The sequence below is a fragment of the Candoia aspera genome, chromosome 1 (assembly GCF_035149785.1).
Source record: "Candoia aspera isolate rCanAsp1 chromosome 1, rCanAsp1.hap2, whole genome shotgun sequence".
Taxonomy (NCBI): domain Eukaryota; kingdom Metazoa; phylum Chordata; class Lepidosauria; order Squamata; family Boidae; genus Candoia; species Candoia aspera.
The window spans coordinates 133,167,505-133,190,780 of NC_086153.1; the positions used below are offsets into that span (position 1 = coordinate 133,167,505).

The 23,276-nt window shown below is 37.4% G+C and overlaps 1 protein-coding gene across 1 annotated transcript in view; it reads right to left on the reverse strand.

The window, feature by feature from the left end:
• The window catches only part of ARHGEF10 (Rho guanine nucleotide exchange factor 10), a 113,519-nt gene that overhangs the window by 44,937 nt on the left and 45,306 nt on the right, over nt 1-23,276 (reverse strand). The window contains exons 12-18 of the mRNA XM_063313865.1: nt 21,043-21,120; nt 20,718-20,897; nt 17,754-17,870; nt 17,302-17,394; nt 13,775-13,945; nt 11,800-11,945; nt 8,771-8,943 (exon numbers count right to left, since the gene is read on the reverse strand). Coding sequence (XP_063169935.1) covers nt 8,771-8,943; nt 11,800-11,945; nt 13,775-13,945; nt 17,302-17,394; nt 17,754-17,870; nt 20,718-20,897; nt 21,043-21,120 — 958 coding nt within the window. The remainder of the gene's footprint in view (nt 1-8,770; nt 8,944-11,799; nt 11,946-13,774; nt 13,946-17,301; nt 17,395-17,753; nt 17,871-20,717; nt 20,898-21,042; nt 21,121-23,276) is intronic.

A 23,276-nucleotide genomic window follows, 5' to 3' on the forward strand; every position in this document is an offset into this window, starting at 1 on the left:
ACAAAAACCCATCCAAACATCATACCTAACCCAATCCTAAATTACAGCAAGAAGTATTAGGCCGCAAGAATTAAATACAATTTAATTATTAAGTTATTAAATATAAGCTATTTATCATGAACAGGAAATAATGTGATCTTTTCATATTTTGGAATTTAATTTATAGCCATGTTTTTCAGAGAAAAACCATGAGAACTGCCTTGCTCAGTCTTTTAAGCATGTCAGATACAGGCATTTGTTGTTTTCTACCAGAAACAGAATAAAGAGTCCACATCTGATATCAAAATGACGAATGGTAGCATCAGTGGGAATGCATTAAACAAAAGCAAGTGCCAGAATCAGCAGAAGCACAAGCTGAATTATTTTGTTTCAGTAATTAGAAAGAGAATCTGTACATTCTGGTTAGGTTTTCTGAACAAGTAGTACTTAGTAGGACAGTCTGCCATTTAAACATATAAATTGGAGTAGATTAGTCTACTTGTATACACTATTCAATAAAAAGAAATTTAAATTATTGCCGTTCGTTCCAAATCTGCAACTTTTCCAACAGAAATAAATGCAAATTTAGAAACACTGCTTTTATCTTTTGGGATTCAGCATAAATTTAACTTTTATTTTAAGAGGATGTTACTATTTCTAATTTCCGCATGTGTGTATATAACAATGTTCAGATGAAATCACTCCCGTGGTGCTGCTGGCAGCAGCCACATATTTCTGGGAAAAGACAAAGCTTCTTTATGGTTCTACATGTGTATTCCCATGTGCTCCAAAAATTCAGGGAAATGCCAGCTGCATTTGGGTACGTTTACAACTAATCATAACCTATGCTAATCATGTTACCCAAACACATATATAATTAATGCAGTCATACAGCCTTTACATAAATGATATAGAAACAGCAGCACAGGAAGAACCAAGGACCATTAGGCATCAGTGGTTGAATTTTGGACTTTTGACAAAAACTGAGTTCAATTTTCCTGTTCAATGAATTGACAGTTACTATACATATGCTAAATGTAATAGACACTCAAAGAAGTTAAGATATTCCTGAGAATGGGTGACATTATTAAGGTGGGACACACAAATAAGTTGTATTCTTGAAGGTGATGGTAATCGTGAAGAATATTGTGAAGGTGTCACAGACTGTACAGTTTTCACTAGGCCATGTTGTTTGTCACTTAAAACATAATGTCAGTTCAATAATTACAATTTGTAGATCATGGTTTATGACTTAGCATTTTGTATGAATTCAAGCAATGATGGCCCATTCAATAATACATGATTAAATAAACAGGTTAATAAGATGTTTAAAACAGCCTCTGTGTACATGTGGTGGATGGACTCAGTTACCATGGTGATGGGTGCAATGTTGAAAGACCTGAAAGACCAGTTTAGGGACAGATCATCATGGAGAAAATCTATCTACTATGTGGTTGCTAGTTGAAAATGACATAATGGCACATAATCAATCAGTCAATCAATCTATGTACATGTTTATTTATAGATTGATTCAACACAAATGATTTCAGCAGGGTATATATGTTTGTGCACATACAAAAACCTAGCAACATTTCGCTATGTAATTTTATGCACCTGTCTCTTGAAATGGTATAACCTAAGGAATCCTGCACCATAAGGTTTTTCTTGGTAAGAAGCCCTATACTAAGAATGTGGAATTCTTACCATTTTAGAATTAAGTTATCTGAATTCTGTACTAAAGGATCTTGACTGTGCCAATTAAAATAGCTTATGTGAGGGTAGAAATGGGGCAGGTTAGAAAGCCGTGTTTCAACCCAGTTTTTTCCACTCTGTATAAATATGCACCACTGGCCAATAAGTGAGAACCACCTTGAATACAGTCAGGTGCATACATGCTCACATAGACAGATCAACAACATGGGACCAACGAAACGATGCCCCCTGTTCTAATATGAAACTATTTGTGATCTAAATAATATGAAAATAATTGTGGTTGTTAGAGACCCAACAATTGTGTAGACCTGATCCACTTATAATACTGAAATGCAAGAATGAGTTAGATAAGAATGTCACTTTTTCACCTCATCAAGCATTCTGAAGCAAGGTTTTTATTACAAAAGAGAAACCAAACCAAAAATCCTACAGAAACAGAATTCAAATGAAGGAAAGCTTTCAGTAATGATTTAGATGTCAATCTCCAACAGACTGGCATAAAATATTATTTATTAATGTTGAAGTTAGGGATCAAGCAACTATGTATTTTTAGTTCTTCCTGCTCTACAAACTTCTTGCGTGCGTGTATGTGTGTTCGTGTGTGTGTTACATAAGCTGTTTACACCCTCAACAATAGTTGCCACTAGCCCTGTGCTTTTCCTTGGTTACCTCTGAAAGTGCCGCCCACTCCTGGCTCTCATGCCCAATAAATGAACAACCTGAATGGCAGAGGAGATTCTGATGTTTGCTTGGCATGATAAATCCAGTTATATTTACAAAACATAATTCACAAAAAAACCTGCATTCTCAATTGGAACGAAACATGATTATGTATTAAACAAGTTCACAAATGATGATGACAGGAATTAAAGTGAGACTGAAATTTGATCAAATCATATTTACTTTAATTTCACAGAGTTATAATTCAGTGATTTGGGGAATTAAACATTGTTCTCATAATAGATATAAAAGCTTAAACTTTATACCAAACTAATCTTCTCAATTAATCTATTATTTAAAACTCATAGATTCCAGAAAACTGGCAAAGCAAATCTAAATCAGTTTTTTTTAGGAGCAAGCGGAAGTGGTGATGCTGAAAGTCTTACAATACATACAATCATAGCACGAAAGTTACCTCAGAGGTCACCTAGCCTGATCCCTTGCTTAGTGCAGGATCTGTTAAAGCACATCAGATAGGTATAGCCTCTGTTTGAAGACCTACAATGAGGGGAACATACCATTTCATAAGGAAACCTGTTCCACCTGTTGCGAGCTCTTCCTGTCAGGAAATTCTTCCTAATATTTAACCTAAATCTATTCTCTACAGCAGGGTTTCTCAACCAGGGTTCCGTGGCACCCTAGGGTTCTGCAACAGAACACTAGGGGTTCCCTGGGAGATCACAATTTATTTAAAAAATTATTTCAAATTCAGGCAACTTCACATTAAAGAGGTAAGTTTCATTCTTTATTTTTAGTTTAAGAACACTGTTAATGCATATATTGTGGTGGATTTTGGTGCTCCCACTGGTTCTCAGGAAGGAGGGAGCACATTCCAAGGGCAAGGAGGAGATAATTGGACTCACAGTCTGGAAAGCAATGGAGGAAGAACAAAGAGGTTCAGGATAGCCCTGCCCTAGAGTCTCCCAGGTTATTTCCCCTTGAGTCCGTTAGATTAGCTTTAGTCTGGCAAGATTCTATCTGTACAATGAGAGCAAATGAAGAACTGGAGTTTGAATGCACTGACTTGTCGTTCTTGGGCTGGGCCTGACATATATACAGGCCTACATATGCAGTTTTCTTGGCAAGGATTTTCAGAAGTGGTTTGCCCTTGCCTGCTTCCTAGGGCTGAGAGTGTGTGATTGGCCCAAGGTCACCCAGCTGGCTTTGTGCCTAAGGCAGGACTAGAACTTATGGTCTCCCGGTTTCTAGCCTGATGCCTTAACCACTACACCAATGTGGCTCTCAAGTGCTGCAACAGGGCACTGAGAAATAAATGAGTAGAGCATCAATTGGAAGTCCCAAGTGAACTCAGCTTACTGCAGCTTACCTGCTTACTGAATAGATCAAAATCACTCAGTCTGATAAGCTGGAACCACCATTTACAAGCAAGCCATATTTACATAAAATTTATATTTTTTTAAAGAAGTCAGATAGCTGGACACTTTATATATTTCAATCAATATAGGGTATTGGATCTCAAGAGGAACGCTCTTTCATGTTGAGACTTTTTTTGAAGACCCTTCTAGTGTACCTACCATCATATGACAGATGGTTAGCATAATGATGTGGGACATTCTGTTGCTCTTAAAAGGACTCTTTGTCTTTATTAAAGCTCATCATACTGCTCTAAGTGTACAATCTCTAGAATACTCTTTACTTTAACAATAACCAAAAAAAACCCCAAAAGTTTTCACAAGCTGAACAGCAACAGCACAGGAATGTCTCAAGGGAGGAAGTGATGATATTACATCCAGTGGGGTGGAGGGATCAGTTAAAGGAAGCACAACCAGCCTGGGAGCCTTGAAAGAACTACAGAATTTAACACGGGTTGTAAAATAAAGAGCACACAGATACACGTATACACACTTTTTTTTACTTCATAACAATAAATTAAGCACCCAACCCTTCACATTTCTTAGAAAATCTCACAATCTCTGTAAAAGCAGCATAAAGCAGCTGCCTTTTCTCCAAGGAACTGAAGAGTTTGGAAATGGCATATGAAAAAACTAACATACAGTAGATATTTACTGATTTGGTTCATACATCACAGTAAGCTACTGTTTGCTTAACAGTGGCTTAGAGAATAGATAAAAATTGGCTGGCTTCAATTCAGTGTGATAAGGTGAAATCCATTATTTACAAACAAATCATATCCCAGCTTAGTGCAATGTGTGAACCCAACTACTGTGTGCACTTAACTCTTACACTGTGCAAGGGGAGCTCATCCAAACCCAGAGTGCTGACAGGATTTCTTCTGACTGTTGTTTTTGCAGGTCAAGATTTCTGAGTCATGTGGGTTCCATGCCAACTGCACTTTGTGGCTACGTGCTGTTGCTTCAGCACCCAGAACTTCCTCTTTCGCTTTTTGGAATGTGAACTTTGTTCCCGGCAAGATTTCATTCATAAGGCAAGCCAAAGTAAAGCAATAACCCTGGCTGTGACATTCTGGGAGTTGAAGTCCACACTTCTTAAAGTTGCCAAGTTTGAGAAATACTACTCCTACACTTCACTTGATAGCTTCTAAAGAATAATTTTATGTTGCTATTTCAAGTGGCTTTGCAAAGAAGTGCACTTCTTAGGTAGTCCAAATTGCCTCATAAAGTTATTAGCAAATTGTGTTGGTGCTAAGGAAGTTGTCATGCTACTTCTTTCACTGTAATGTCATATAATATCAAATAAAACTGCAACCCACCCAGCTGCATAATTTCCACAGTGGCTAAATTGTCCAGTATACCCTGAATGCCACGTTTCGTTCACATTGGATACTGATCAGACCAAAGGAGTGGGGTATTGTCTTATTTAATCAACATGCTTATGTGTTTTCTCTTTCTCTCTCTCTCCTCTCTCTATAGTCCACAACTCCATTTTGTGTCTAGAAGGCATCTATTCTTGTCACCAGTATGGAATAAAACAAAGAAAAAGCTGCACAAAGAAGACATAATCAACAAGAACTTGAGCAATATGTTTATAGAAAATAGTGCCCTCCAGTTGTATTACTAGTACAATTTTAACCATTCTCAGCCAGTTTGGTTACAATAGCTGGGAATTTTTCTTGTCTTAGTATATCCAGAGACCACCAGGATGGAAAAGCTGGAATAAGCAATGCAGATAGTGGCTGTCCTCAATTCAAAACTGAAATGGAAAGGACAGACAGGACTCTATTGTTTCTAGGGGGGGGGGGTTTCAAAAAAAACTTTGCATGCTTTTTATGTTATTTAAGCTACTTGGAGGATAGTACAGATAAGTTTATACAAAGCAAAAAGAAAATTCTCCTTCAAGTTGAGATCTACTCTTGAAAAATACTACATGCATGTAGTTTTCTTGCCAGCAATATGGAAGCAGTTAGCTACTGGTTTCTTCTGAGATCATTTACCTTCCAGTCTAACTTACAGCCCTGGAGATTTCCCATCTAAGTACTAACTGGGAGCAACCCTGATTAGCTTCTGAGTCCACACTGGGTAGGCCAAGTGCTGCCACCTGTTGAAACCTTAATATAAGTACCAAATTAAGCTTAATATGTAAAGGAAGAATTATGTCACTATCCCATTACCAAAAGCCAACCCAGAGTAAACAGGTTCTTGCAATGTTTGTCTTTGATTCTGGCAACTCTCTAACAAGGATGAAGATGGGTCATCCTTCAGCCATACAGTAAAACCAATTTTGCAACAAAAGTAGAATGTTCTTTTTATTGTGGAAAACAGATTGGGACTACTAGAAGATTGCCTATCTTCCCCCACCTGTTTTATTTATAGATTATTTATTTAAAAAATTAAAAGACTGGAAAACTGCTACAGAGGTTTGGAGAGGGAAAACTATTGTGGCATTACCTGATACGCAGAAAAAACAAATGGACTGTCATGAGTACTGACGGCGAGCAGGAGAGGGCCTCGATCCAGGGTGGAAAACACATGCGTAGTATTGAGGAATTAAGCAGCCATTCAAAGAGACACAGATCAGATCCGCCTTAGCTTTTGGGGTTTATATGTCTGGGTTTTTCCCACGCTTCTTCAGTTTGTTAGGATTCTGTTTAATGTAGCAGTAATAAACACTAGAGACCTACGCCTTGTCTCAGCGTGATTTCTGACTGTTAGGACATGGACTATGAATAATTCATTTTTTCTGCAAAGCTAGAACTCTCTTTAGTATCTGAAGATGGAGAGGAATGGAACACACTGGGATTGAACAGAAGATTGATGAAAACTTTAGAACTCTAGCATTACACAAAATTTATTTATTTAATTAACAAATTTCTATGGCCACCCGTCTAATAAAAGGAACTGGGTAGTGAACAAGAATAAAAATGCAATGTGATTATTTTTTCTTTTAAAAAATTCAAAATGAAAAACAACTTTGAAGTCCTGATAAAACTCACATCCATAAATCATCCCCACCATGCCTGCTCCATCAACATTCTGGCTCCAGTGCCCGGGGGAAAAGCAAGGTCCTCACTGCTTTCCTGAAAGCCAACAGGCTCAGGGCCATCCCTATCACCAGGGGGAGGCGGATCCATAAGGCAGGTGACATAACAGAAATTAGGCTTCTGAGGCCCCAGCAAGTGACATTGTTTCACTGAGGAGATCTGGAGCCTGCTCACTCTGCCGGATATGGCAAGATGAGGAAAACTATCAGGGATGGGCAGTTCTGCAACTACCTCAGGTGGTTTTTGAGAGTGCAGTAAGACATGGCAAAAATGTAAACTCTAAGTATGTTTTATTACCCTTTTCTACCACATGCATTTTTTTTAATCAGTTCAATTGCGTCCGATTCTTGGAGATTGCCTGGACAAGTCCTTGCAGTTTTCTTGGCAAGCTTTTTCAGAAGTGGTTTGTCACTGCCTTCTTCCTAGGACTGAGAGAAAGTGACTGGCTCAAGGTCACCCAGCTGACTTTGAGCCTAAGGCAGGACTAGAACTCACGGTCTCCTGGTTTCTAGCATGATGTCTTAACCACTAGACCAAACTGGCTCTACCATATGCATACATTTGGCAAATAATACACTTCCTACTACAATAAAAATAAAAGCAGTTTTCTACCAGCCCACTGTTGAGGAACACTTTGAGGAGACTTGGTGGCATAGATGGACAACAGAAATCAGAAAGATAGGGGAAAATCCCAGTGTACAAGTAGATGTCTGATCACTAGGCAATGTATTTATTTCCAAAGAGTGAACACATGAACTACTCTCTCAGAAGCATGAAAAAGCAAACATGAGATTAGACATTGTCATTTTTTTGGTTAAGAAAAATACACAGCAGTCAATAGATAGAGAGCCAGTTTGGTTTAGTGGTTAAGGTGTTGGGCTAGAAACCAGGAGTCTGTGAGTTCTAGCCCCGCCTTAGGCATGAAAGCTGGCTGGGTGACCTTGGGCCAGTCACTCTCTCTCAGCCCAACTCACCTCACAGGGTTATTGTTTTGGGGAAAATAGGAGGAGGAAGGAGTATTAGGTATGTTTGCCTCCTTGAGTTATTTATAAAAATAGTAAAGGTGGGATAAAAATAAAATAAATAAATGTGACTACTGCTAATTTGATCAAACAAGAGAAAATAGAAAGGGGGGGGTGTAACCCTTTCCCTTCACTTTATTCTGCTATCCCAAGAGCCTCCCCAAACCTGCTTTTTATCATTCACCCCTGCAGCTTGAGGAGAGGAGGTACATTTTATATCATGAAAACTATGCATGAGACAAGGGGAAAGGTTCAAACCTTCTCCTTCCATTAAAATAAGTATTCCCTCATGCCTCTTTTAAATAAAAAACATAAACACACTCAGACTTGGTGTCAATTTGAAAACTTGAACCTGTTGGCAGTAGCTAGTACTTTAATAATACTTCTGTTTAGAGTATTTATTCAGAATGAACAGAGGTTTTTTGTTGTTGCTTTGATTTGTTAAGAAGAATCCAACAATGCATAAATTACTCCTAACAAGACAACTTTAAAAGCCTTTTCTAACCTATGTTGAGTGGGAAAGCACAGCAATGTACTTCAGAAGATACAAAGGTTCAGATTAAGTGGATCCATTCCAAATGGGAAATTCTGCAAATTCCATCTGTTAATCCAGATTAATAACAACTGCTACTGAAAGTGGAAGTTTAAGAGGCCTGCTCTAGTTTGCAAGCTACTTGTGTGAATAAATGCCAATGTAGCTCAACCACAAAAAGAGAAATCACTAGTTTGAACAAGGTGCCCAGCACAATACATACTACCGATATAAAATATATGTGTTCCATCCTCATGACAAATCCTTAAGATGCTTTCTGAATATTAACATTAAAAAAAACTTAATGTAAAGGTCATATTAAGCATTTCAAGCCCATCTACAGTAATGAAGTACATCCACAAATAATAACCAGTTGCTACTTACTTGGCTTGGCATTGGTAACAATAATCTCAGAAGATGGTTGCAAAGGGAATCTGCAGTTCTCGCCTTGACCATCATTACTCCCATACTCTATGACATCTACATGCCCAAGTGGCACACTCCATTTCAGTAAGTACCTTTGGCCACTCACAACACCACTACTTTCATGGGAAGAACTGAAAGAAAGCCACAGAAATATTTGACAACAGGTCATTTTTTATTTCTTACATTGTTTCAGACATTTTTTTCTTCTCATACATAAATCTCCCCAGTGTATAGATTTCTTTTTGCTCTAATTCTACATGTACTTCCCAGAGAAAAAGCCCCATTGAGCAAAATTGGATTTACTATCCAATGCACAGAGATTTTCACTGCTGTTACCTTATTTTGTGTTTGGCATTAACAAAAACTACAAAATAAATTGTAGATGTCATGAAAACCTTTCTCATTTTTAAAACAAAAACAAAATTCCTGTAAATGTTCCACTACGTTACCTTTTTGTTAATGAGAAAAAGTTTCCAGAGAAAAAAAATGGGGGGATTAATTTCTGTATGAAGTACAGAATGTTATCAACCAAAAGGAAAAAGCCACGTTTAATTCCTGTTGCTCCACAGGACACTGCATTTTGAGGAAACACTTTGTGTAACTGTTCCGAGATCTTGAACACAGATGGGCTATGCAAAGCATAAAAACATCAAAATATGCGTGTGTAATATTCCCAGATCACACAAAGCATGCAAGGAAGGGAGAGGAAAGTATTAATTGAGTGGGCTAAAAACAGAAGCAGAAAAATCTTTCAAAAATCCAAGAGGGGGCAAGTAGCAAAAGAGAACTGGAATCCAAAGAACTCAGTATGTTCATCACCACAGGACTTTTGATTTTAGACTGATGGAGAAGGTTGGGGAAGTAATAAATCTAGTTTCCCACACTTTTACATACATATGGCTATTTTAGTGAGTCCATCTTTGCTCTCCTGAGTGCACATTTTTATTCCAGGAGAAATTTTACCCCAGCATGGTCTGTTTACTTGAAGATAGTGGAGCCAAAGCACATATTCAGTTGCCATAGGAATGCTGCTGAAAAAGAGCTTCTGTGTAGCAAGAGATCCACCTAGCCTACATTTGCAGATATATGCCACCCACATCATTAAATGAGACTATGAAATTCAGAACAACAAATTTCACAGCAGGGATACAAAATGCAGCAGATACGTAGGATTGTTATATGACCCTGTCCATAGGGAGAGCATTTCATGTGGCAGTTTCAATCAAAAACTGTTGACTTGTGTTTTTCTCATATTGGCATAGACTAGGGGTCCCCACACTCTTCAGCTCATTGACCCCTTCATGAAGTTTCAGATTGTTCATCGACCCCCAAACATTTATTAAATGAAAATAATTTAATAAATACTACTTTAAATAATAGTACTATGAATAAGAATGATTAAGAACAACAATAACATTTGGTCTAGTGGTTAAGGCAATGGGCTAGAAACCAGGAGTCTGTGGGTTTTAGTCCCCATGAAAGCCGGCTGGGTGACCTTGGGCCAGTCACTCTCTCTCAGCCCAGCTCAACCACACAGGGTTGCTGTTGTGGGGAAAATGGGAGGAGGAAGGAGTATTAGGTATGTTCACTGCCTTGACTTATTTATAAAAATAATAAAAGTGGGATAAAAATAAAATAAATAAATAAACAAACCTTTTGGATGGTCCCATCGACCCTTGGGGGTTGATACTAACCACTTTGCGGAACTCTGGCATAGACCTTATTTTTATTACCTTGGTTTTATAGTGCTTTATATCATTTATATCAGTGATGATTTGAGTGCAAAACCAATCATTGAAAAGTTCATTTAGAGGGATGTGATCTAACAGTTTGTTTTTGTTTTTTTACTTCCTTCCGTACAAGCATACGCTGCACATTCCCAGTCTAATTCCAGTGAAGAAAAATGAAGCAAAGTGTTGGGGGTGGGGCGAGATGTCCATAAAGATGCACACACATTGCAGCAGTTCAAAAAGTAGCAAGTTGATTTGCAAAATATTTGACTGACATTAATCTCACAATTTTAGAATTGGAAGATTTGATTGTTTACAAAAGCAGTTTTCAATGAATAGGCTTTAACTAGATACAAACACCTTTGCTTTTTGGAGATGAAAGATTTAAGTAATATAGCATCAATTTCCTCTAGATCTGGATATTCCAGACTATTTTCTGAAATACAAAATGTTGCCATGAATAAGTAGTGGAACACAGTCCTGTGAAATTTTGGATCTTATCACATCAAGGCCTTCTAATCCTATATGACTGGTGAATTGTATTTGCGTGGACAACTGGGCATTTGCATTTTCTTTTATTTTCCTGAAGTTAAGGAATTAACGAAAGGCTTCTAGCTGTTAAATTATCTCTAACACATCTGTCTCTACATCAGTTTTATTTAATAAGTACCAATCCCATCCCATTCCAGCCCTTATACCATCTTCTTTAGCGTTGTTATTTAATTTCCTAGTATGCTGAGTGTTCGTTCATTAGGGAAATGTAATGGAGGTTAGAAGAGAAGTTGATTGTAATAACAATATAACTGAAAAAAGAAAAGGAACTCTAACTCAATCTATATTACCCTAATACCTTTTGCTATATCTCTTCATTCCTTTCTATCCTTGAAAAACATCCTTGCTTCCATTAGGTCCATACACCCCTTTATATACTGTTTTTGCTCTTTGAATTTCAAACCTTTCTTTGGGGAATGTGGGGGGGAGAGGATAATTATCCAGTTACAACTTTTCAGCCTTTCATCTCAGTGCATCCTATACTGCAGTTTTGCCTAAAGTCCTCAGAGATGAACATGGGATTTTCTGTGTAAAATGAATGTGCTCTGCCACTGAGCTAGAAGCCTGAACTATATTCACTGTATACATATAACCGAAAACAGTGCAGAATGGAGTCATTAGAACAAAAAATGGAAGTTTCCAGTTCATGTGTCTTATCTCTTATGCTTTTAGCAATAATTTTATAGAATGTGATTAGAATCTTACCGAATATTTACAGTGGCACACATCAGCACATCATTTAACATAAACAGACGTCGTTCTTTGGTTTTCATGATTTCTCCTTTGTCTGTATAAACAGTTTCTAGCATATCATCACTTCGGATGAGGTACCTGTTCCCACTGCTGAGTAACTGAATAATAAAAAAAGTTTTCATAACACACTTTCACACCTGCACAAGTATTGCTTTAAAAATTATATGAACCAGTTTCATGAGTCCATAGTATTTTGTTAATTTTGCTATGTAATAAATTTTTCCCTTTACAGTGTTGAATCTATAGTGCCATGATCATCAGTAATCAATCAAATATTTATTCCAGTCACAGATAAGCGTAAAATACAATCAGGAAAAATTACACCCATTTAAATAATAACACTTGACACTTAAAAGAGATAGAAGATAAGTAAAAGCTAGTATTGCTGACACAATACTATAATATTAAAACAATAAGATCTCTCCAGATAAATTCTTAATATCAAGAGTAGTACTATGGACCAAAGCGGGGGGGAGGGTCTAAAGGTCCACAAAAGTTGTAAAAACAGGTGAAGATTAAAAAACTAAAAATAAAAGAGGAATTCTCTATAAGTTCACTCATGCCCAGTACCCTTAATTATCTGTTTGCAAATTTTAATTGCTGCCAGGCAAAATCTAGCAACTTTGTATGTAATTAATGTTTCCTTATCTGAGAGGAGAAAATCAGGAAAACTTTCATCGTGACTTATAACACATGTCAATAAAGGAAGAATTAAAGTTCCTCAACTATGTAGGTAATAAAGACAGTGTAAAAGCGGGTGTGTAATGGTCTCAATAGCGTTTGTGCTACATGGACAGGTTCTCATACACACGGGGACTTTGGTAAGCCTCCAATTAAGAACTGAGGAGGGTAAAACATCAAGCCTGGCTTCTTTGATGGGCAGGGGAGGTTAAAGTATTTAAGTATCTGCCCAGTTCCCATCTAGAATAAATTATGTGAGCTCTAAGGTGGGCAGGAATATGGCTGACCTCATTCCGGAATTTTCTATCTAGGACCCTTTCTTGAATAATTCTTTTGGCCTGAGCGTACTCCAAAAGAAACAGTAGGTCAAGTGGCAAGCCATAAGTTTCCCCAGAATTGCTTGTTGCCCTGAAAATTGAAATCGGTCAGTCAGGAGTAATGGGATGAGTCCTGGTGGGAAAAAGTGGCAGAGAAGTTTATTCTCTTCATTTAATAAAGTGGTCATGATTCATGAAAACTTGAGTTAATAGAACTGGTTAGTCTTTGGAATGTCAATGGAGATAATGTAAGGAGGATGCTCAGAGCACTGCAAACCTATCAAATGAATACAGCAATCCATTACTCTTGCACCTTCATTGCACATGTTCCTATTTTGGCTTTTTTTTTCTGTTTCCCACTTGGGATAAAAAACAAAGTTCAGTACTATCAACATGGTGGCAGTTAGTGTCCATAAAACAAATGGAATTTAGTTGTATAAAATATATATTGGGAATAGCTATTTAAGAAAGCCTAAATGTTTTAGAATCCACTAGAACGGGCAGAGATGGCATGTTCCAGGTCTGTCTATTAAACAGTGTCATCCAGTGGGACCTACAAGACATGCCTTCTCTGTCACCACACCTGCCCCATAGAACAGCATTCCTTCAGAGATCTGGATGGCTCTAATCCTGTTGGCCTTTCGCAAGGCATTAGAGACCTGGATGCTGCCACAGGCATTTGGGCCCAGAGGTGGGGCCAGCCCCTTTCTTTGATTGTTTTGTTTAGTGATTGAAGGGGAATGGATTTTCAATCCCAACATGTGTCATAATGTGGTTTGTGTATTGATTTTATGAACCATGTTGTTTTTTGGTTTCAAACTCTGTCCAATGTCCAGGGTCATCTTTGTGAGATAGGCGGCTATACAAATTTTTCAAACAAACATCTTTTATAAAAGAAATAAGGGAAAACAAGCAGTGCTATTCCAAACCTTGTTCAGATAACGCTCATTCATGGCTTTGGCTATTTGTTTTATTTCACAGCGCTGATCTGCATCCCTTTTCCTTTCATTTAATTTCTCTGCCAATGTTTCAAGCTCTGTGAGAGCCATCTGTAGAGGCAGCCTGTCTGGGTGGCCTTTAGTAGTGTTCTTCAACATGTCCTGGTCAGACAAAAAAAAAAAAAGGGTTTTGAAAAGACCATTGTCATGCTCTGACCCCAGCTAATTCAGATTATTTTTCTTGTCTAGAAAAAGGAAGTCACTTCACCCTATCAGTCTCACAGTTACCATCTCCAAAGCTAAGAGAATCCTTTTCAGAATATATCTGTTATATCACGTGAGATACACTTACCTGATTTTACAAAGTACCATTTACAGTCCAATTACAATCTCTCTGGGTAATTGGTTCCAACATCGAACTGCTCCTAATAACTTAAGAAGTTTTGCTAACACTCAGTTCAAATTTGCCTTCTTGTAACTTAAAGTCATTATTCCAAAGGAATGAGAAAGAACAGGTCTTCACCTTTCTCTGTATGGCATCATTTCAAGTAATTTGAAGACTGCAATCATATTCCTCCCTCCACAAGGTTAAATGTACCTAGCTCTTTCAATCTTTCTTTGAAAGATTTAATGTCTACTCTCCCAATTTTCCTCATTACCCTTCTCTGACCAAAGAAGAACAAACAGAATGATTATTTCCCATAATTTGAAATTAACTGCTGCTGATGCAGCCCAACGCTTCATTTGCCTTTTTTGCAGCCACATTACACTGCTGGCTTACATATTTTCACTTAACTATTATGCCATCCATCCCATACTTTAGTTTGCTGATCAGCATGTCATGAAGTACTTGGTAAAGTGATTCACTACAATAAAGATACATTATGTTTACAACAGTCCATTAAGGACTGTTAACATATCCAAAAACGTTTGCCCAACCAAAACATGAGAATAGAATAGTCTGACAAGATTTGTTCTTGGCAAGTCCATGTTAACTTCTTGTACTGTATTCATTTTAAGGAGCTAACAGGTCCATCTCTTTATTAACTGTTCTAGGACCCTCCCATCAGATCTCCCCCCCCCCCTCATTTTGGAAGACATGGACAACATTTGCCCTTGTCCAGTGATTTGCCACTTCATCAGTTCTGTAAGATTTCTCAAAAATAATACATAAGGGTTTGGCCAGACTAACCAATTCACTAATTTACTCCTACATTACCGAACGATGCACTCCACCTGGTTCTGCAGTTTTAAAATCATTGAAACATATTCCTTGACATTTCTATTATTCTCGGGATTCAACTCTGCACCTTCAACCTGCCTTTCATAACTTCCTAGTGGAATATATATTTTTCCGTAGGAAGATACTGAAATAAAACAGTTCAGTATTTTTTCTTTTTATTTTGAACATGCTTAAGAAGCCTTATATTTTGCATCCTTTGCTAACCTCAGTTCATTCTGAGCTTCTGCTTCCCTGATACCGGCTCCAAATTATATGTCTGTGTTCTTTCTTTGTGACCTGATCCTCCTTCCATTCCATGTGTCCTACTTTTTTTTCAGATCCTCATTAAACTTGTGGCTTCTATTGCTGCCCTTGGATTTTTTCACCCTTCACTGGAACTGTTTGTAATTATGCCTCTAGTTATCTCATTTTTTTAGAAATCCCCACCCTTATTGAGTTCCTTTCCTTGGGCTTTTCATTCCATGGGATCCTACTCTTCTATTTTCTGAGTATATTAAAAGCTGCTTTTTTTGAAGTCCAAGATATATATTGACCTGAGTCAGTTTTAGTTTCCCTTAAACAACTTCAGTATCCCCCAGTGTTCATGGTACCTCCATTTCTACAACTGAATTTTCCATCATCTCAGAAGGTGGCAGGGGCAAACCACTTTGGTACGGTTGCCAAGAAACTAAAGATCTTATGGGTTCTTTTAATAGCAACAATAATCAACTTAGTAATCTTCACAGCTGTACTACAGATATGCTTCATCAATAGGAAGCCATTCGGGGGACAGAAAAAGCAGAGGACAAAAGGATAAAGACTTTATGTTCTTATCTCAAGAGAGTCTGACACTGGAGTATAGCACTGTAATTTAATGTGACCAATGTAAGTATGCAACTATTACCATTACTTTTACTGTAGCTACCAGGTGGGGAATGTTCTTGCATTCCACTTCTCTTACAATTTTTGAAAGTAACTATAATTTTCATGCAGGTGAAAATGGGGCATAATTTGTACCATTCCTTGGCTTAGGATTTGACAGAATAATAAAAAAAAAATATTTATATAGCACTCAATTGCATCGACATCTAGCAGACATTTAAGTAGAATCATAAAACAGCTGAATAATTATATATACACTCAATATTAAACATCAAAATAAAATTTTTAAAAGCTTTCCAAAGTTGTTTAAAATAACCTAGCATTGATGCCTGTCTAACCTCCAAGGAAATAATCCTATTGCCTAAGCCCTAATATGAGAAAGCTCTAGTTCATGTACATTCCAGCCATGAAACAATCAGAGCATTTCCTACAAGGTAGGCAGGTCCTGAGCCATAAAAACTTTTATATGCAGCTAGTAGAACCCTGAAGAACATTCTTGAGGACTAATGCATGATAGAGAAGAAAATTGGGATCCTTGGACCGATCAAGTTGCTATATTCTCCACTGCCTGAAGTTGCTGGAAGCCTAGCATAAATCAGAGTACTCTAATATTATGCCTGCACATACATGATCATGGTTTGATCAGTATGTGGAAGAGCAGAGTAGACCTGAAGAGCAGAGTTGAGAGAAGCAGCTCTGGATCACAACTCTTACCTCTTAAGATGACATGGTAATAGTATAAGATAAAACCCAGCTCTCAAGATTTGGAAGAACCCTTGTCTTGATTCCTAAGAATGAAAGTTACCAACCTGAATCTAAGGTGCTCATCATTACTTACAGGGTCCAGTCCTCCAAACAGAGTTGGAACAATATAAAAGCTTGGCCATCTAGCCAATCTAGGGTCCAAACTAGCCTCCTCACAAATAATCCTTGGTGAACAGTATCAAAATTGGCCAACAGATCTGACAATAACAGAATGGACAGTCTGTACAAGACCATCACTTGACAAGAGAGAGAGAGCAGTCTACATACCGTACTCCTATCCTAAACTCAAACTGATACTGATTTTAAAAAAAGTTCAAATCCAGAAAGACAATCCCAAAGTTCCTTTCAATGTTCTACAAGAACACTAGAGGAAACATAATCTCCCGGAAATTAATGGCTAAGAAGTTACGACTGCCATCTATGTACAACAACCTGGGTGACTCTAAAACCAGACAACAGTCCCATGAACTAAAGGATAAATTCTGCACTTTTGGGTAGAACTCAGAATTAATCACATAATTGATTTCCAATGAGAAAACAACTAACAATCAGATCCTATTACTATGTTAGTGTTTTAGCCACTAAAATTTATCGAACAACCAAGGAAGATGGCAAATTCAAGCAATTTTAAAATCGATACATGGCTTGCCTGTAATAGAAGGATGAACTGAGGAAAACGTTGTATGGGTTTCATCATTAAGCCATAGAGAGTGATTCTATCAGGACTAGATTCTTGACATTGCTGTAATGGGGGAAAAAAAGGGTTTTCTTTATATTAGCCAGAACAATTTTCTCAAAGGAGCACAGATAAAATGTATGTCTTGACTAGCACTGCTTTAATGATTCTTGAGCAGATATATATGTAAATTATATATATGTGCATTTACACATGCTCATGCATAGTCTTAAAGCTGAACTAAACACTGGATGTTCAACATTTGCCAAATAATGACCCTCCCAGATAGTCATGGTTGCTTCGGTGGTCCACAAACTATCAAAACTGAACCATTAGTCATATTTATACAGTTAGGTCCTTTCCTTCAATTTGTGAAGCCCTACTGTCCCCACAAAATTAAGGAGTTTCAAATCCAAAATGCTCACCTTTAAATACTCAAGGAAGGAAGGCTTTGTAGAACATGTTTTCTTGAGAATTCCCACAGCTGTGCTAAAATTGATTACATACTCACTGTAAGCATCTAGCACCATGGATTTAGAGAACTAAAAGACACAATAAAAATAAATGTTATGTCACTTACAATACAAAGCACGTTTCTAAAAGATTATGCAGCATATAATCAAAAATCGTAACTTTTGTTTAAAAACATTTGTCACTTTTTTAGAATCTATACAAATGGCTGAATTACCAAGCTTTTGCCAAGAAATCTCAAACATGTTATTTCCCTAAAATGATATTGTTTTTGTGTTTGCCTTTAAAATGATACCTCATAATTTCAGTGTCACAGATATTATGGTATTGTTAGGACGACAGCCAGGGTAGACTACGATAGCAAAAAAAAAATCAAGGAACATCTGGTTCAATCCTGTATCATTTAAGCCACTCCATCCGATAAAGTGAGCTGCAGTTCATAAAATCTATCATACAATGTGAGTCTTAGACATGATGCTATAGGTCTGAAAAAACATAATTCTGAAACATGTTTTATACCTTTATGACTTTTAACTACTTAAAAACAGATTGATGTCACCATCTACAGTATGAACCACAGCAACTCATAATGGTACAGCAGCTCTGCAGAATCCAAGCCTTTCAGTACATCCACCTATTTGGATGGCAATGCCTGGAAATGTTCTATGTTTTTGGTCAACTTGCAGTCTGCAAGTAGCCAGAGTAAATGGGATGTCATGTTAATGAAAGTTCAAATAAGCCAGCTCATGTGCTAAATGAGGTAATATCTTATCTCCATGAATTCATTTTTATTTAAAATTTCAGTCAAATCTGGAGAGAAATTCTTCCCAGCATCACCACTTATTTGAGGTTGGTGGCAAAGGCAGTAATAATCACAGAAAATAGATCTTAGTTATTTGCAGACATTTTTGTTGGTATCGCCCCCCATGAAGTTACTTCAAAATCCTAACTACTAACAATAGAGGTTGATGCATTTTCTTCAGGGTGCCCAAGTTCATTGTTAGCTATGAAGCACCCTTATTTCCTGAAAATTTCCATTCTGACTTAGAACTGTGCTCCAATGCATATAAATGGGGAAGGCTATTTTAGGGACTCTTGCTGTGGCCCAGGAAGCATTCAGGGCAGAAATCTCCCGCAAGAGTTCCCTGCTGCTGTCACTGTCTATCAGTAAGGTTGGAAGTGTCAGGATGGGCTACATACTGCAAAATTACCCCTTCCCATCTCCCCCTTCCAAAAACAATGCAAAAGCTGCTTGTTTTGAAACAACTAAGTGTTGGACAATTACATAGTAGAGCTTTGGATCAAAGGGGGGAAAAAGTGCTTAGGAATGTGCAGGAGCACTCACAAACCACCTGTTAGGAACTCATTAAAGCAGATGAATCTAAAAGATGCATTTAATTTAAAGCCTTGTCAGCAGATATGACGTCCATGCAAGGCACTGCCCAGCTCCCCTAAGTAGTTGAACAAGAAGCAATTAGGAATTCAAAGAGTGAAACAACTGATGTTGGCGTAAAATATGAATGCTAATACCTGGAACTTAAGCAAAATAGACAGCAAGGGCATTTGGAAAGTATCTATATAAAGAGCTGAGCTTTAAAATGACTAAAAAGATGTAGAACTGTATTACTCAAATGTGTGCTTAAAAGGATTTCCTTATCAATTAATGAACAATAAATATGGTATATGGTAACTCTGATTTGGCCCAGCAGGTATAAGGACTTAACTGACCTTCAGTGATGGTGAAAAAGGGAAAGAAGGACAGATCCGGTTAGTACTTCGATGGGAGATGAGGAGGAAGAGGAAATCCTGGGGTTGTCAACTAGATTGGGAAGTTCAAAAAAGGTGGCAGAGGTGAACCACTTCCACATTATTGCCAAGAAAACAAGATGGATATGGAGGCTTTACCTTTATTTTGCATGAAGGTGAAAGGTGAAAGGTCCCCTGTGCAAGCACCATGTCATGTCTGACCCTTTGTGGGGACGCTGTTTTCGCAACATTTTCTTGGCAGACTATAGAGCACAGTGGTTACCATTGCCTTCCCCAGTTGTCACCTTCCGCAGCAAGCCGGGTGCTCATTTTACTGACCTCAGAAGGAGGGAAGGCTGAGTCGACCTGAGCCAGCTACCCAAGAATCCAGCTTCTGCTGGGATCAAACTCAGGTCGTGGGGAGGGTTTTGGTTGGAATACTGCCGCCTACCACTCTGCGCCACATGAGGCTCTTTTATTTTGCGTAGGATTCACATTTAATTTTTCCTACTTGAAAGATATGTGGTTAAGATTTTTTTTTTAAAAAATTAAGATGATTAGCCTAAATTTATGAACCAGTTAGCAGTGGAAAAATATTTTCAAAAGTATACAAATCTGTTTGATATTGGAGTGGGATGACTTCTGAGCTTATTTACCTAATGTAAAATTGTTATTTACATTATCAAAGACTTAATAACACACAAGGTTTGAAAAATGCAGCTTCTGTTAAGATCTTGAGATCCTGAATGCAAACCCAAAACTGAGGCCATTTAAAATTGTGTTCAATAAATGTAGAAATGCATTATTTCACAGTAGATATTTCATGGTTTCCTAAATACTGCAACTATAGATTCGTAACAGTTAGCCAAGTTCAAACTCTTCAAAACCAAGCGAAAGTGACAGAGACTGGGGACAAAATTTTATTAACTTATTTTATTTACTTCATAATACTTATAATCCATCCCAGTGCCAAAGGAAGATAAAATTAAAACCAAAATAGGAACAAGACAAGCAAAATGCTGCAACCATTGCATTCCTGCTGGCCTTAGGAGTGCAAAGGAATCTGATCTGAGCTTGGGACAGAGGTTTTTGTTCTTTGGAATTTCACTTGTTGAGCTCATTTATGAATTAAACAGACTTGAGTGACCCCAAAGCTATGATCATTTACATACTGATGCAACAAAGACATCCCCGATCATTTCGACAGAATCCCACTCAGAGACGCGACTCGCCAGTGCTATCTGAAACATTGAATGGCACTGAAGAATTTCCTTGATTCGATAGAAGACCATCTTCAGTTTTCTCTCACTCAGTAATTTGGGTTCCATCTCTGAAAGAGGCTTCTCATATTGCTAAAATTTTAAAAGACACCAAGTAATTACCAAAAGCAATAATCAAATGAATTGTTCTCACAAGTACAAAGAAGCAATAATGAATTACACAAATGATATTTGTTCATTCTCATATTTATTTGGTTTCAAAATGGCAGTTACTTACCTCTAATATCCTTTTGAGAGCATCCACATAGTTTTTCTCACTGTCAACCACAGCACCTAAAATGTATCTTCGAACGACCTGTTAAATTATATTAAAAGAGAGACAGTCATACTTAAACTTTTGTTTTATTGTAAACCGCCCAGAGTCCCTTTTGGGAGATGGGCGGTGATAAATTTAATTAATTAATTAATTAATTAAACTGCCATTCAAGGATAACTCTGCACAGGTATCCACTTACGTACTACATTTTCCCTCAAACAATCTTTGTCACAACCTCTGTCTGGTTAAGAGGAGAACCTGGTCAGATGATAACTCAGTGAAGGCAGGAAGAGAATTTCATGAATGAAAGAGCCTATCCACTATTTCAGAGGCCTGCTCCTTATCTTTCAACTGCACGTATACCATTCTTGTTACAATCTTCTATATTTGACATCTAAATTATGGAAATTTACCCTATAAAAAAAACCATGGGAAAAAACTTTCAGAAAGAAAGAAACAGGGAGAAACAAAAAATAGGCTCAAATTAAGAGAAAAAAAACAGTCAGAAGCTAAAATCTTACTTATCTAGCAAACTGACATCTTAAAAAGTCTTAAAAAGTCTATCATGGAAAGCAGCTAATGTTATACGTAATATTCAGGGAGTAAAATTTCACTGCTTGCAATTTAATTTCACAATTTGAAGATGTACTGTCATTTAAAATGATTTAATGCATGCCTGTCTCACAGTGAAGTGCATATTTTTAAAATCAATTTCCACTGTGAAACAGACATGTTATTTACTTATTCTAACATGATGCTGACATCCAGCCTTTTTTTAAAAGATGTGTTGGTAATAGCAACAATAGGTAAGCCATATTATTGAACTTCTCACACCCAGAATTACCTTTGTCTGCACTGCATTAAAAAAAATATTTTTCCTGCAGCCTCACATTCACAGACAACTAAACCTGCTGCTTTGCTTAATTATACACCACTCTACACAAAGATGAAAACAGATGGGGAAATTGCACTCCAGAACACGTGCTAGTAGCTATTTTAATCCTATCTGTAAGAGGATGGATGGCCACTGTAGTTTTTAAGGTAATCTCCGCTAAACCTACAAAATTACTTGTATTTACAAGCAACATGTATTTACATGATTGGAGTTCGTATACTTTTAAATAAAGGGTATTTATTTAATATTTTGCACATAAGAAACAAAAAAAACGTGATGGGGGAAGATTCTTCATTCCTTGCTGCTGCAACTGTAAATACCAGCAAATCATCTTTGTTCACTATTTTGGTCAAACTACTGCATACAATTTCAGTAACAATATGATATAAGATAAAGAAGAGTTTAAAAATGTTTTTTTTAAAACAATGATTCACAAAAAAATCTTTCTAAACTAACAAAAAGAAAGTGTGGTTATACAGTACATCAAGTCCAGCAGGATGTGAAATCCTGAGTTATACCGTAAGGCTGCAGCTGATTTTGCAGCTCTGAAGGTACAGCAGATTCCTACAGGGTGACCTGAACAAAATCAGGACTGTAGGGCAGGAACCAGCACTTCTCACACATCTGTATGTATCAGCTAGGACTTTTTAAAACAGTAACTGAGTTCATGTATCATAGTAAACTAAGAACAATCCACATTAAGGCTTAGCATTATTTGTGAACCAGGCTCATATGTCTGTTGTAATAGCTACATTTAGGTTAGTATTTCAGCAAAAAAAAAAAAAAAAGACAGGATGAGAAGCCTACAAAGAATGAAGACAAGTGACTGACAAGTCTACTTTCCAGTCTCTGGAATCATTTATCAGAATTCTCCAATCACATTGCTTCGGGACAATCCTTTGCAGCAAATGTCATCTCACTCTATTCTCCTTAAATCAGTATTTTATATTCTCTATGAAACTGGGTTAATTCCATCTGTCCAGAAGGGCCTACTGAGCCTCCAAGTTTAATCCTATTCTGCTAAAAGCTTCACTTAAAAAAATGTACAGCCCTGGGATTTCTGGTGGGAATATGGCTGACTGAACAGCTTTGCTCACAAGCTCAGTGAGTAGACCTGACAGCGGGGGTTTCTTGAGGGCGCAGGCAGGCTTTTCCTGATGCCCTAGAGCATTTTCATGGACAGAAAATGCTTGGAATCATCCCATTTGTGCTCCAGAATGTCACCTTGTAGCCTGAGGACCACAAACAGCGTTGTGTCAATCTGGTAAGAGGCGATAGGAGTCGGGGATGCCATCATTTT